At 38.5% G+C, this 15,241-nt stretch overlaps 2 protein-coding genes across 3 annotated transcripts in view; one reads left to right on the forward strand and one right to left on the reverse strand.

The window, feature by feature from the left end:
* Positions 1 to 4,300, forward strand: part of LOC141910855 (anosmin-1-like) — a 140,160-nt gene extending 135,860 nt beyond the window's left edge. The window contains exons 11-14 of the mRNA XM_074801708.1: positions 195 to 366; positions 628 to 854; positions 964 to 1,105; positions 1,400 to 4,300. Coding sequence (XP_074657809.1) covers positions 195 to 366; positions 628 to 854; positions 964 to 1,105; positions 1,400 to 1,596 — 738 coding nt within the window. The 3' untranslated portion in view covers positions 1,597 to 4,300. The remainder of the gene's footprint in view (positions 1 to 194; positions 367 to 627; positions 855 to 963; positions 1,106 to 1,399) is intronic.
* A 1,794-nt stretch (positions 4,301 to 6,094) lies between these two features.
* Positions 6,095 to 10,816, reverse strand: LOC141910856 (general transcription factor IIF subunit 2-like). 2 transcript variants are annotated; one of them, XM_074801710.1, is made up of 8 exons: positions 10,686 to 10,816; positions 10,417 to 10,509; positions 10,246 to 10,325; positions 9,553 to 9,710; positions 9,180 to 9,261; positions 8,515 to 8,611; positions 7,211 to 7,354; positions 6,095 to 6,585 (listed from the first exon to the last, which is right to left on the reverse strand). In XM_074801710.1, the coding sequence occupies exons 2-8, from the start codon at positions 10,483 to 10,485 to the stop codon at positions 6,556 to 6,558; spliced, it is 660 nt and encodes a 219-aa protein (XP_074657811.1). In that variant the 5' UTR covers positions 10,486 to 10,509; positions 10,686 to 10,816; the 3' UTR covers positions 6,095 to 6,555. The 2 variants fall into 2 exon arrangements, with proteins under 2 accessions (XP_074657811.1, XP_074657810.1); XM_074801709.1 differs by having other exon boundaries at positions 6,095 to 6,873.
* Positions 10,817 to 15,241: the final 4,425 nt, after the last annotated feature.

Genomic DNA, 15,241 nt, shown 5'->3' on the forward strand with positions numbered 1-15,241 from the left:
TTGGAGGCCATATTCGAATTTTGAAGGGGTGGAGCCGACTGTCCGGTCCAGCCCCCTAAATCTATCCCTTGTCTATGCAATATTCTTTAAGAGCAATACGTTGACTATTTGCGTAATACTGAATTCGGTTGAATGAAATTTTCCCTAGTTTCAGTAAAATGAAAAATGATTAATTTTCCGTTTTGTCATTGCAGGACACTCAGTTCATGATCTATGACCTACGTTTTGACTGTCGTTACGTGGTCAAAGTTCAGCCAGTCTCGCAAGAGGGCGCTGTCGGGCCTACGTCGCACGCGATTTTCAATACTCCGTCGTGTTCAGACGTAAAAATAAAAGGCATCAATTTGCCGGATTGTCCAACAAACGGTAAGACAACGATATCAATTACGTTATGTTGATAAACATCGTCAGGTCGCTTTAGTGGGAAAAAAAGAATTACTAAACAAACGGGGAACGGCTAATTCACAGTTACTCTTATTCAGTTACGTAATGTTTTAAGTCAAATAGGATCTACAATTTTTAGTTGAATTTCAAATGTATGTCTATTTTTTTCATATATTCATTCCTTCTCGATGATAGACTTTCCGACTTTAATTTTCGTTTATCTTTTCTCTTTTTGTTTACTAGCGCCGAACGTGCCGCAAATGCCAGGCGAGCTGCAACACAGTATTATCATAAAAAAGAAAAACATCAGTGCCGAAATCACGTGGAATAAACCGCAGTCGGATCTGCCTATAACGGCATACAGGATTATCTGGGGTCAGAGACTGACCGACCCGCTCGGGGATCCGCTGTTCAACTCGGATTTCCCCGTGATGGACAAAAATACAGCGCTTACTAAAGTCATAGCAAAAGTAAGTATCGACAGCACGTGGATCGGTGCAGTGCAGTTGGTCGAAGGTTCTTCTCTGGCCTCTTTACCCCCATTTCTAATCTCACTTGCCGATGTATTTATATTCATAGAGTAAGCGCAATTTTGTGATCGAGAATCTTAAAGAAGGGATAGTGTACTTGATCCAGTTACAGGCACTGTCGGCGGCCGGATCCGGGCAAGTTGGCGAAGTGAGGTTCACAACACCACGTCTTTCAGCGCATAGAACTGCGGGTATGTATAAAAGCCGGCATTTATTACTATATCTTAATACGCCATTTTGAATTTAATTATTCTTTTCCCCTTCGTACCGTTCCGAATGGGGGTCTAGATTTTCTAAATACGGATGCAGTAGGTCAGGAGACATCGTCCAGAGGGAAGGTGCGTGGTCTCCTACTTCGGAGACACCGTCCAAACTAAAAACGTTGTCTCCTCCCCCATGCTACCCTCTACCAGGAGACGCTGTCAAGAGTGAGCAAGAAGCCATTTTGAATCTAATCATTTATTTCTTTACAACTTATTTCGCAGGTTCTAGCGATGTTTTGAAGTCTGGAGACGGTTACGTGTACAACCAACACAATAGCATTCAATATAGTTTAGACGGTCCAAAGGCGGGCGCCAGCGAACATTTCAACCGTCGCGTAACAATAGTTACCGTTATCGTTACCACGGTTACCGGCCTGTTCATAACGCATTGTTCGGCGTCGTTGTCATGGAGACGTTAGTAAATATATCACACACGGATGATTATTAGCGCCGTTGATAATGATATCTGCTTCCAGAAATGGAGCGTGCCAATCGAAGTTCCAGACGATGAATTCTGGGAAATTATTTTTTCACTGAACTTATGATTTGAAATGCTACATATAAGATAACAATATGAGAAAGAAATGAATCGATTTGCGGTCTGATATCAGAAAAAAAAGTGACGCGCAGTTCAATGTGTGTCTCTGATCTATGTTTAATGAGTGAAAATACAAACTGCCGCTTGTCTCGACAGCTGTGAGAAAAGAAGCGATCGTCTAAAAACCAACAATCGCGATCTTTACCCCAACCGAGTGGATAGGTACGAAACGAGGAACTGTTTAATGAGGCTACACATCCAATCTCGTCAAAAGAAAATGTGCCGCGCGCAATCTCAACTATGTCAGCGATGTTACAATTTCATGACGTCTTCAAAAACGTTCTACTGCGGCCCACGGTGCGAAGCGAATCATACTCGTACGTTCATTGGATACCAGATGATCAGGAGATTGACTAAATAGGGCCGTTAAGGAACATCCCTGATTTGACACGATTACAATGCTTGAACATAATGTCCATAGATCCCTTCCGAAATAGATGGCTGCCTCCGTAACATCCCCTGACGAATTGAAATATCTCGGCGTCTGGTATAGGTTAACGGAGCCATTTTTCTGGAGAAGAGTTTATAGAATTAACTATGGGAATGGCTTCACCATTTCTGGCAATAAAAAACGGTATATTTTTATGAACGAAAAGGTATTAAATCTGAAAGCGCCGCGCGTTCGCGGTAGTCGATTGTTTTAGCGTCTGAAACTTCGTTTACGTTTTTTGAATAAAATATGATTTGATATGCAATTTTTTACCATCCGTATCGTTACGAAGGGCATAGCTACCACCAGTCGATTTTGTAAATGTCAAACTTGAAAAGATTATCGACGTTATCGATGTAGTTCTTCATTATGAACTGATGTCGCATTATTAAATAAGCTAAAAATGGTATTTGTACAATGATATCATCTTGTGTGTAAATAGATATAAAGCGAGTTCACGTTTTATTAAACGGAATCTGATAATAACCTCTGTTGAATGTAAGATAAACATATTGTGTATATTGATATGAAAAATCGATGTAAATACGTATATAAATGAATTGATTAAATTGAATTTAGTTGATATATACGAAAAGGTACTTTAGACGCCTCTGACTAATGGTAAGCGTGCTTAAGGGATGAAATCCCTTTCAGTGCTAGTTCCACAGTTGTGTGAGTTTATTTTGACTTTGGACCTAACGTTCCAACAAAGTTGTACATACGTAGTTCCACAGTTGTGGGTCTAACAATTTCCCCAGGGCCAGTTCTACAGTTTTACGTTTATTTGACTCCCCGGAGAAAGCTCTACGCCTATACAGAATTTCACTCATTTCTATATAATACGGGGGCGGATTCAAGCTATGTTCCCACTGCAATCTGAAATAAAGTCATTAGAACTACCCCATTCTGTCACCTGTTTCGAACAAAGAAAAAACATTTTCGCGCATCTATCAAAGTAACCTAAAAGTCAAAATTGATTCCATTTGCTCTAAATGCGCACCTTCCAGAAATTCCAGAATGCCCAAGGTGCCAGGAAACGGGCCTATTGGAAAATGTTCGGCACTCTACAGCCAACTTATTGGCGATTGACCTGCGTATGCCTGAACTACATAGTTTCTGGAATACAGTCAAAAGGCCCCCGGGACCCGGATTCACGAACGGGGTGAAACTTTTGATTCGAATTAGGTGATAATTCGAATTAAGAACGCTTAAAACGCTTAATTCGAATTAGGACCCGCCCAGACCCTCTGATCTAGCGTTGCTGAGACACGCTGTCGTTCTTGCGTTGTGGCGTACTTAACAGCAACATCGACTCGGCGTCACCCTTGTCCTTTACATTTTACGTCACCGCGCATGTAAGTTGGTAAAATAATGATGAAATGTGCATTTATTTTGTTATAACGGAATATTGAATATATAATTGAAACATATAGGGCCTGAATGATATAATGTTACATAGCCTATACGCGCATACATCTGTAAAACAATATACTTTTTGTATTGAAGATATTTATTGTAATACTGATTACGTATGATTTCTAAGACCTGAATCTAGACGTAAGCACAGCTGTAAACCGAGTACTGAGATTCAAGATATCTATTTCAAACCATGCGGAAATTAGATTAGTGATTAAAACTCTTCGACTTTTTCTCTTTTTTTTCTTATGATGAATTAATACGCGCAGATCTGTTTTGTATTGAAAGTTTATATAACCATAAAGTTGTAGCTAACGATCTTTTTATATGGCTTAGAATACGACTTTCTTAATAGTTTTATTTCAAATTTTGTGATAGATTGATTATCACTGTCGGCCATTTTATTTAAAGTTTCTTTACCAGAAGCTGGCGACACCGACACGCGTCATCGATTTGGGCCTGAACATGTTGTACAGGGCCTATCTACGTTATGTGCTGTGGCATATGAATATATTCTGTTCGCGTTGGTTGGGAGGGGGAGGGCGATTGGGGGGTCGCAGAAAATCCATATCTCGGCGAACTGACGAAATTATAGTGTAATTTATACATATACGAAATATATTGAATAAAAAATTATAACGATAATGATAATTATAATAAGAATACGAATAAATATGATTTAAACATGTAATAGTTGGCTTCCTTTCACATATTTCGGTTTTTGTGTAGTTTCAGACCTGATAATCAATTCATCCTGCAGTAAACAAATAAGATTAAGATTGGAGATCGAGTTTTTACACATGTTGTTTCTACCGCACAGAATGCGAAGACTTTTAATTCCCCTGGGCCACGAAGAGGGGGTTTTCCACGAGACGGAAACCACACACGCGGTGAAAACTCAAATTAAAAAACAAAAGCTAAATTCTCCTTTAGAAAAACTACCTCTTATCGCCGTTTCATCGTAAAATTCTCCGTGTACAGAAGAGTCCACGGGGCCGTTATCAGGTAACAATGACGGTGACATCGCCGTGCGTGCCACAAACTGGTTTGTACCAGAACGACCCGAACCAGCCCGATTTGGCCATTCTATACATTGCGCATGAGTGGCCGTGGAAGGATTATTCGAGCATCGCATTGAACACGATCTACCAGAGCTATATGAGCACCTAAAATTATGATTAGAATGTTAAGAGTTGCCACGACCACAATTTTGACCTGGGTACTTTATGCAAATTGCTGCTGTTGATGCCGAGTCCGGGTGAACAGATGATGTTTCCGGTTCGAACCCGGTTATCTACTCTGAATCTAAGTTATCTTAATGGTAGTACAATAACCACACTCAAACGCGGTGAGATAAAAACCCACTATGTACAAATTAAAAGAATTTTAAAATCGAGAATTTATTTATTTATTTTTATTAATTTAATAAATCCCTTGTTTTTAGTCTATATATTTACACCTGTCGATGATCTCTAGGGTGAGATCGAAACGTCGTGTATCTTATATTTTAGATTTTTGAATAAATAATAAATTTTCGATTTTAAAATTCTTTTAATTTGTAAGTAGTGGGTTTTTATCTTATTAGTTGAACGGCGCTGATAGAGGTTAGTCGTTTGTGTCCCAGGTTCGAATCCAATCCTATCAAAGATCCCGATTGTGCGCGGTATGTCTCTGTTTCTAACGTCACTAAGAAAATCTGTATGGATTTCTAACTATGGAGCTATTGTGATTTTAGTTCACTGAAAATGCAATAGATGGCGGTCAATCATCGAAATGGCCTTTGGACACAAAATAGAATTACAAAAACCACCCGAAATGAAAGTATATAGTGCCTTACGTACATGCATGTATTCAAAACATATTCAAATAACTCGTAAATTATCTAATTAGGCAACGTAATTATTTTTCTAACGTTTTTGAACTTAATAAATAGAAACGACTGGATCATTCGGTCGATTATGAACCCGTCACTGGTGGCATCAGAGAATGAATCATACAGTCGTTTCTTTGTAAGTCCAATAACGTTGGACGAATAATTACGTTGCCTAATTAGATAATTTACGAGTAATCTGAATATGTTTTGTAGTCATCGATGTGTACAAAACACTGGTTATATTCATTTCGGAATATTATCGCGCATCTTTCTGGTGTCGAAAGAGGTTTTCGATCTTGTACCGCCATCTATTGGATTTTCAGTGAACTAAAATCACAATAGATCTTTTGTATAGAATCCATAGGTTTTTTCGCAGTCAAGATATGTAGGGACGAATAAATAAAACTGCGGGACACTCGTTTTTATCGTTCAGGCAACCAATAATCCATGAATCTGCACGTAGACCAACCGAATAACCAAATACACCGCGTGAACCCGAAGCGAAATCCTTATCTATTCTATCTTCACCTGAAGCGAATGCAGCAAAACAATGAAGACAAATCTTTGTCAACAAAATCAATAAACAATCTTTCCTCGCTTTAATTTCATTTTATTTTTCATTTCTCCCCGAGTACAAAGCAGTAAAAAAGTTCTACATTGTACAGACCCACAGTAAACGAATGTGGTTAAAAGTTTCACATCTTACAAATCACAAACTTGTCACACATAAGATAATCTTAACACCAACCATATTGCATTACTAACCAGACCTGAGCCGTGGTAATCAGTAACCGTAGAAACTGTCGTTCAATTTTACGACCGGACATTTCACGCAAAAAGTCAGATTTGATATAAAATGCTTAACACCGACAACGATAAGGAGCTGTTCATGAAGTTTAAACGCAAAATCTCCACATCCCATCGATTCGTACATACTTATACAAGGCCCCTTTGTAGGTCAATCCTACTTAACTCAGATCAGTTCAATCGTTCATGGTCCACCCGAAAGTATATATGTAAAATATGATGTTTATTTCGGATTTATCATCGACCACATGACTTCAGTACCAAATGATCCCAACTAAGTGTGGCTGTAAGTAAAAAGTTTAACGAGCTTACGCATTTTTCTCAGACATTTTTCCCACATCACTTAACGATCAATTGTAAGTCAATCGATACATAGTAAACGACTTCCATACGACATGCCACATCTTTATAACTATATAAAGTCTTAAAGCCTGAGCAGACACGCATTCGCTCGATCACGTATTGCTATCGTCTTTATAATGCCGGAATTCCGCTTTCAATTCCCACATGTTTTTATGCGGCTGTTTCGTGTTGTACGTGCAGAATTCCTTCAGAATTTCTTTCAAATACGTCTGAAATGAAAATTCGCGAGCGTTCAGAACGCGTGACATTTTTACTACAAACAACACCTAACAATACCGGTAACAGGATAAGAATTGTTTATTGCCTGTAGATAATTAACCTTACTGTGAACTGGCTCCAGAATATAAGATACTATATTAGTTTATTTCCAATGTCCTAACCTTATCACTTCCACCCAGTACTGGCTACAGGATAACAGGATTTTATATAGTGTATATCAGTTTTTTTCCCACGACTCTAACTTAGAACTGGCCCCAGGATAGTCAAACACTGCTTCAAAAATACCACACTTTCTACTACAGCGGCTTCCGGCCTCTCTATACTTACAACTGGTTGCTTGGTTATCGTGACCAAGTCTTTGATGTTGTAATATTGATGTTTCTCGAACGCCGAAAACAACATTTCCATAACGACATCTTTATCCGACCTCGCTCGCTTGCCTTCTTCTTTCTTCTTCAAATCGTGTTCAATCTGTCGAACAAAAATAAACATAAGGTGACATCATTAAAACACCTGATCAACCCTTGCGATTCTATATAGGAGCAGCCGGTAAGTCGTACTGTGCATTATCTGCAAACTAGTGACACCTGGTGGATTCTCACTTGCGACAAGAAGAATTCCCTATTGCTACGCTAATTGATGTCCTATGTCCACTAGCACGCCTGGTGGATCCTCACTTGCCCTGTGAGGAATCCAAGTGTAACAGGAAGAAATTTCTGTCCTTCCCGAGATTCGAACTCTCGATGTCTGGCGTCCAAAGCAGACGCTCTACTGCTGAGCCAAAGGGAATATTCCCGCTAGCCGAGCTAGTAGGAACGCTGTTATACAGTCTGTCACACTCACCCCCTTCTTGGAAGTACAAGTCCTCATGTCGTGATTCCCTAAGGTGATTGACATTACCACTCATGACGACTGTGGGACGACATGAACTTGGACCCAGAGTTATCGCAGAGATGGACGAGCCCCCAAATGTAACAGGAAGAAATTTCTGTCCTTCCCGAGATTCGAACTCTCGATGTCTGGCGTCCAAGGCAGACGCTCTACCGCTGAGCCAAAGGGAATATTCCCGCTAGCTGAGCTAGTAGGAACGCTGTTATACACTTTGTCACACAAGCCTGCTGCCACTTTTCAGACTAGTGACAAAGGGGGGACTAGCGAATTCCATTAAGTAGAACTTTAATAGAAGACTTGCTACAAACCACTTTCAGGGACTATATCCCTGGCAAATATGGAGTCTTAACTTGTATAATTCAATTAACTAAGAGTAAGTCATCGTTCGGATAAACCATCAACCTAATGATCGTCCTAACTGCGACGAGTTTGACCGCACAGAAACATTTAGAACCAGTTCGAGTCAACTTCACAAAATCAAAGCGTTGAATTTTATGAAAGAATTTTGAAAATTCACGAAAAATAGAAGAAAAAAGAAACGGGAAAAACGACAACGAAAATGAACCGAACGATTTTCAGCGAAATCAACGAATCCGATTGGAAATGATACGATGTACCTGGATTTTGAAAAGTCGACCTGAATAAACAGCAGCGTGCTACAAGTAAGTGATAATAAGCGGCCACCCTGAATGAGTAGTAGGTAGATAGAGAAGCGATTCAGCTACGATAACGAAACTTACGTTGAATCTATGATTATTAACCGGTTTATACGCGTTGTGAATCTTATCGAGTTGTATGACTTCGCGTTGCGGTTTATTCGTTTCTTCAATCTGTTTCCTGCAAAATAATCAAACAACAATAAAAATCAATGTTTACGACGAAGACGTAAAGTCGAACTTGATGTAGCTATCGATAAAAAGCAGCCTGTGATTGGCCTCTTCATACATTCATCAGTTGCTGGGTGAAATTTTGATGGTAATTTTTTTGAAAGTGTACTGATATATAAATATGTTATGTCTGGTGGTTCTTAGTTCATTTCCAACTAAAAACATCCGACACAAAGTTCTAAACACATGCGATACCTTTCTTCGCGATCGAAAGTTGGAATGAAGTAAAATAGCGATAAAGTATATTGCCTTGCTTTACATCATTTGAATAGCTATTGGATTTTAACAACCTCATGACAGGACAATGTTTGAAGTGTTGCCCGCACGCTGTAAGCAGCCAGCAGGACTCGAAACCCGCTTGTCATTCAGTACTGATAGTGAATGCCACAGAATCACGGCTTATACCACTGAGCTACTGAGGCTGCTGTGTGAGATGGTGCAGGATCCAGGCAGCACCAGCATGAGAAAAATTAAATATCTCGATTCATCGGACGTTAGAACGTGAAAAGATAACAAACCTTTTTAGATTCATGTAGTTTTTATCGGCCATCGGGCGACATTCCGCACGTTGGATGACTTTACCTTCGACGCTGACTTTTTCTGAAAAAAAATTTAGAATTGATTCTTCAGTTAAACGATTGAACGCGAACAATTTTTAATTCTTGGGTTGAACTTTACTGGACAAACAGGGCTCGAACTGAGGGCATCTCGGCTTAAGGTGTGGAATGGGGTCAAATTTAATCACATGGAACTGGATCCGGAGTCAAACTAAACCCACAGAACTGTAGAACTGAAAAACTGGTTTCAAACAATAAGTTTCAATTTGGTGATGTCGTAGTGGGGATCTGACAAGGCAGCCATGTTTCAACTGAATTCAAGAATTAATCTCACCATGATTAGTTTCGGTAAGAATCGACAGGTTCTGATTGGCTATACCGGTCAGGACGAACTTATGATCTTTCGGTACGGGAGTCTCTCCGGGTCTCTTCTGCAGCTGAAACAGCGTATCGTCCAGCGTAAACACAACCTCCGGTTTACCGCCAGCTATCCTTAGAAATATAACCAAATAAATCATCGTTAATAATAATCGCAATACATGTAATAATTTCATCATGATTTATCATTTCTATTAGCACTTTCGTGCTGCGTTTTCATCAGTATGCGATGTATCTCCCATCCATCCTATATAACCAGAGGGCGCGGAGTATACTAATAATTGTTACGTAGTTGTTAAAATCGCTATCGAAAGATGGCAGCACCTATCAAACATTTGAAAATCTCAGTAACAAAACGCTGCACTGCGGGGTAGACACAATAAATAGAGCATTATATCGATAATACTTTGCACTGTGTTGAAATTACCGTAGTTAGTTACCTAATCGTTGGTGGTTAGCTTTTTATAATCAGATGGGCTTATAATACGTGGATTGTGAAAATATCCGATCATGAAACTAAACCAGACGGGTTACTGACTAGTAGAATTATGGGTAATATTTTGAAATTTCTTCAGTAATATAGGATAATTTGAAACATCAGCAGAGAGAGAGTTAATCGTATGAATCAAAATGCCGTTATTAGGATTACTTTGGTTTGGTTATTCTTAGTTTCCCGACCTCGGGACGGCCTTCGCCTTTCTTCCACGTTTCTGACAGATACTTCGGAACCTACATCAAAATGAAATAAACGAAAGTCAATTTTAGATCGCTTTATTTCGAAAAATTACTTATTCAACTAATTAGAAAATAGCCTAATTACTTTGACGAGCCAAACTCCGCGGCCAGCGCCAGTTGTTTCCAGGTCCTTTGGTTCGTGTACTGTTTCCATAGCCCTCTTGGAATAATAAATCAACTGAAAATAGTTAATTAAATTCAAAGTTAAGCGTAGATCAAGAGGCAAAACAGCACAAAATCACATGATGACACATGTTAATCACAGATTACTTTTTTGGGGGAAAGCATTTTTGCCGTTCAGTTAATATAAAAGACTAAGTAGCTTTATAGGCCTTATATGGGTTTAGTACGTACCCTTATGAATGTTTATCGATCGGACGGTAATGAATACTTAGTTCTTGTCCGATCGGATCAAAGGAACGTGAATTATAACGAGATATATTATGAGAAATAGTGAAATAGTTGTAGAAACCGGTAATGTATCAATATAGAAAAGATTGAATTGAATTGGTTATGTATTCTGTACCGCCATCTAGTGTACACAAATCAAATTCAAATTTATAATTTATTAGCCCCTCGCCTGCCACGGATGGCTACACATGCCCGCTTGGTCCGTCGTGCAACGGCCGGATGATTTTCACATTTTGCCCTCTAGCCCGGTTCTTTATTTTAGGGTAGAAATAGACATAAATTGTCCTGAAAATGTTCGCTGTTGTCTCTGTCGTTGAGAAGTTGTGGAACGTTCCGCTCGATTTACGCGGGGCGCATCACATCCTCGAGTCAATGCCGATATATAGCTGGCGATCCTAATATGAATACATCCACTTTTCGGGCATCTATTAAAATCTTTACCGCTTTTAATTGCTACTAAAACAACAGAATTGCTATATGATGACAGCTATCGGGAGATAAAGCAAGTCAGCAGCCATAATATATCAAGTCATTTTAAATTGCGCGGAGTGTGACAAGTCAGCCAATCAATCACTGATCGCTGTTCTATTCAAACCACATATTTCTTTAATAAGTTCATAAATTGACCATCACTGACCGATTCAAACTTCTCGAATATGAGAAAGAGTCACCACAAGTGATAATAAGTCAATATTATTTATTCTAAGAAAACTCATGGTAGAAACGACGATGAAATAAACAAAGCAGGGCCAAGCCCAAAGGGCTTCATTTGAATCAACCTTTAAATGTTAAAAATTTCATGAAACGATTGAAAGGTTTTAAGGTTAATCATATTTATTTTCATACAACAATTATAGAAAATGCCAGATTACGAGCTTGAGGAATTATAATGTAATTCCTCAACCACGATTTCAAAAAAGACCAACCATAATGGACGTATAAACTATAAACTAGGACAAATTATCAATGTTCATATATCCTCATTCATCAAGAAACTCTACTCTATTTTACGATGGGACCTTAATTAATCGCTATCACATGAACCACTGAATTTTATACAACGGTGAAAAATGAGGAGAGAATCCCACAATGATAATAAAAAGTCCGAAAATCAAACTTCGAGATAGTAGTTTATTTCAACGTTTCGACTATATCCTAATAGTCATCTTCAGGAATAATGAGATACTACAGAAATTATGAGATATATATACAATCCAGAGACAAAGAGACTAATTCAAGTAATCAGAGATGATACAAACTAAAGGTTTCATTTTCGGACTTTTTATTATCATTGTGGGATTCTCTCCTCATCGCGTCAACACGGATATAGTGTTCTACCAATCGTGAAAATCAATAGATGAGGAGAGAATCCCACAATGATAATAAAAAGTCCGAAAATGAAACTTCGAGATAGTAGTTTATTTCAACGTTTCGACTATATCCTAATAGTGAAGATTCCTGAAGATGACTATTAGGATATAGTCGAAACTACTATCTCGAAGTTTCATTTTCGGACTTTTTATTATCATTGTGGGATTCTCTCCTCATCGCGTCAACACGGATATAGTGTTCTACCAATCGTGAACGGTGAAAAAGTTGAAGAGTTATAACATGATGATGAACGTGTATGTCGTTTTATTCTTATGACAACTATCATATGCTGCTAAATGACAGGTTCAAAGAATCTATCATATAAGTTCCTCGTGAACAAACACGTGAACTGTATAGCAAAAACAATTCGACATAAAAGCATTAATCTTATAGATAAAACTTTTTATTGCGTCTAAAAGTTTAACATTTTATGTCGACATATTTTCGCACATACAACTCTTTAAAATCCTGACTACTTAAGGTTCAGGCTAAGTACATTATTTCACACCAAGGAATATGAAATGAACCACTATTTCAAATAATGGTCGATAGAGGACTAAAAGACCAATTCATCCAGGTTTATATGTCATTATTATCACAAATCATTCAAAGCTATGCTCAACTAAGTATTAAAAATTATCTGAACTTAAGTCCCAATATCATGTTGATATATCTCTGTCAAGGCGCAATTCAACCGACCTATGATTCGAAACTAGGCAGTGGATGCGATCATTTAAACAGCGTCACCAACCTAAGTTAACTCATATATGGGAGCAAAGATCAAAATCATGCAGCTAGATTTTATGAAGGAACCTAACGTGAGGAAGAAGGAACCTAAATCAGATGAAAAAACAGAATGACTGATAGTCAGTGTTTATAAGATGAACTAATATATTTGCTCCCCCGGAATCAGTGTTTATAAGATACACTATTGTCTCTGCTGCTCTTGGATCAGTGTTTTTAAGATGCGCTATTGTCCATGCTGCTCCTCGAGTGTTTATAAGATCTGCTACTGCTGCTCCTGAATCAGTGTTGGTAGAAATCCACCATCACCAGATATCCATCGTTGGGCGATAACTCGCTGCTGCTGGCTCCACAACTTCCACGCCTTGAATCATATAAAGACAAATGTCAATATTGGGTGGCTTGTCCCCAGTTTCAGGGGGTTGGAGGGGAGGGTAATGGTGGGAGTAGAGGGATGGGGGACATGTGGGAGGGATGAGGGTTTACATCGAAGTTTGTAGACCGTTCCGCGTGTTTTTACCTGAAGAATATCCCGATTGAAGCGGTCATATTCCATTGCAGTAATTTTCATGCCGTGCATTTTCAGAGTTCCCAGGGGTACAGCCCAATATTTCCAGCAGGTACTACCTATGCACTTTGGGCTGGTCACTCTGGGTCAAACAAATATTCTAAAAACTGCACTTTTCCAGGTTTTATTACTTTTTTATTTTCGTATTTGAATATCCTACAATTGATTTCACACTATAGCATTAAATAGTCATTTAGTTCTGTACACAGATCAAACCAACGCCTGCCCGACCACATCTTTTTACTGTTTTATTATTAAGTCACAACAAAAATTATAGCGCGGGCGCGAAACTAACGAGGCTGAAGGAATTTACATTGATAACGATACCAAATTTATGACTAGAGAAATTACACGTTTTAAGATTATTGAAAGACAAATGCGCTAAATAATACAATGTTTGTGCGCTAGCTGAGGAACTTCGCTAGACATAAGCGGATCTAGGAAATTTAGGAAGCGCCGGGGTCCAGAAGAAAAGAACAGGCATTTTTCAGATAAAGCACACACACATCATAGGCTACCATAGCAGGGTATTACCCTCGCTATTAGATATTTTTCCTTAGAAAAACATCGGAAAATATGCAATTTCTGAAAAAATTGATGAAAAGGGCAACGTCAGTAGAAAGGCAGGCCTCCGGACCCCGAGACCACCCCCTAAATCCGCCCCTGACTACAATGAACATTATGTTGAAAACTAAGCTTTTGAAACTACGACAGCACATGGCCGGTTGTAGGCTCCACCAAGTCTGGTTTACTAGATCTTTCTTTGCATACCTCAATTCCCACATTTGTGAGTTAGATTTAACTCTGTACATATATATATTCAACCGTTTAAGTAATTGATCGATTTAATATACAACTGTGGAACTGGGTCTTAGATTTTTTAAATCATGAGCTAGAATTCGTCTATACTAGGCTCCTGAGATTTTTTAGCCAGCAGTGGCTAAACAAATCACTAAAACCCGTTACGAATAGAAGCAACTACGATTAGGATGCCACACAGTCATCCTGAAATAAGTGTAACTTCTCATTTTTTTTCGATGAAATGATGGAATGAATGTTGGAGTAAGAAAAAAAAAATAAAAAGTTTCAGCTTAAAAATATATATCATTATATACACTAAACTTCTTGGTTTGATTGTATTCATTCTTCATTGAATGTATATATAAATGATGCATTAACTTCCACCGAAGTTCTCAAATGGCTCAATTTCACCCGCGGTTCCATAGTTGTAGGTTATAATTTGGCTTCAAAGTTAAAACATCATTTAGTGTTTGTGAATGAAGCTGGCTTAAGTCATCGCATAAGGTTGTCACTTAGTTAAAGCGAATTTCACTGTAATCCGATCTCTTCCAAACCATGGAACCGCTTGGTTCGTGGCATAATGATGTCACATAATGGCAAGTAAAACTACGGCAATAAAGACATAGAAAGGTAACACTAAAAGATGAAAAAACGTCGCTAAAAGCCAGCAAAATATCCTGGAATACTTAGAACTACAATGGATCGCGATATGTGTGACCTTTATATATATATACATATACCATATATAGAAAAAAAAATTGAGCACCAAAAATAAGTCAAAAATACATATATTCATATTACACATTTTAAAAGCATGATTGGTAAATATTGCATTGAAGATTTATTTGAGCATAGCTGGACCTAAGTTCCGATAAGCGTAACTCATTCATAGGAGGCTAAAAAGAATGTTTGTATGGCTATGAGTTGAGGGTGTCTGATAAGCCGTATAGAGTGGAACCTTGTTAACCCTTTCAGTGCGTCTACACCGCAGTGCGGTGTATAAATCAGTGATGGA

The sequence above is a fragment of the Tubulanus polymorphus genome, chromosome 9, assembly GCF_964204645.1.
Source record: "Tubulanus polymorphus chromosome 9, tnTubPoly1.2, whole genome shotgun sequence".
Lineage (NCBI taxonomy): Eukaryota > Metazoa > Nemertea > Palaeonemertea > Tubulaniformes > Tubulanidae > Tubulanus > Tubulanus polymorphus.

Coding starts and splice junctions, on each gene's coding strand:
- LOC141910856 (XM_074801709.1), bottom strand. CDS start 10,485: ATGGAAACAGTACACGAACCAAAGGACCTGGAAACAACTGGCGCTGGC. Junction 10,326..10,416: donor GCGGAGTTTGGCTCGTCAAA/GTAATTAGGCTA, acceptor ATTTTGATGTAG/GTTCCGAAGTATCTGTCAGA. Junction 9,711..10,245: donor CTAAGAATAACCAAACCAAA/GTAATCCTAATA, acceptor TATATTTCTAAG/GATAGCTGGCGGTAAACCGG.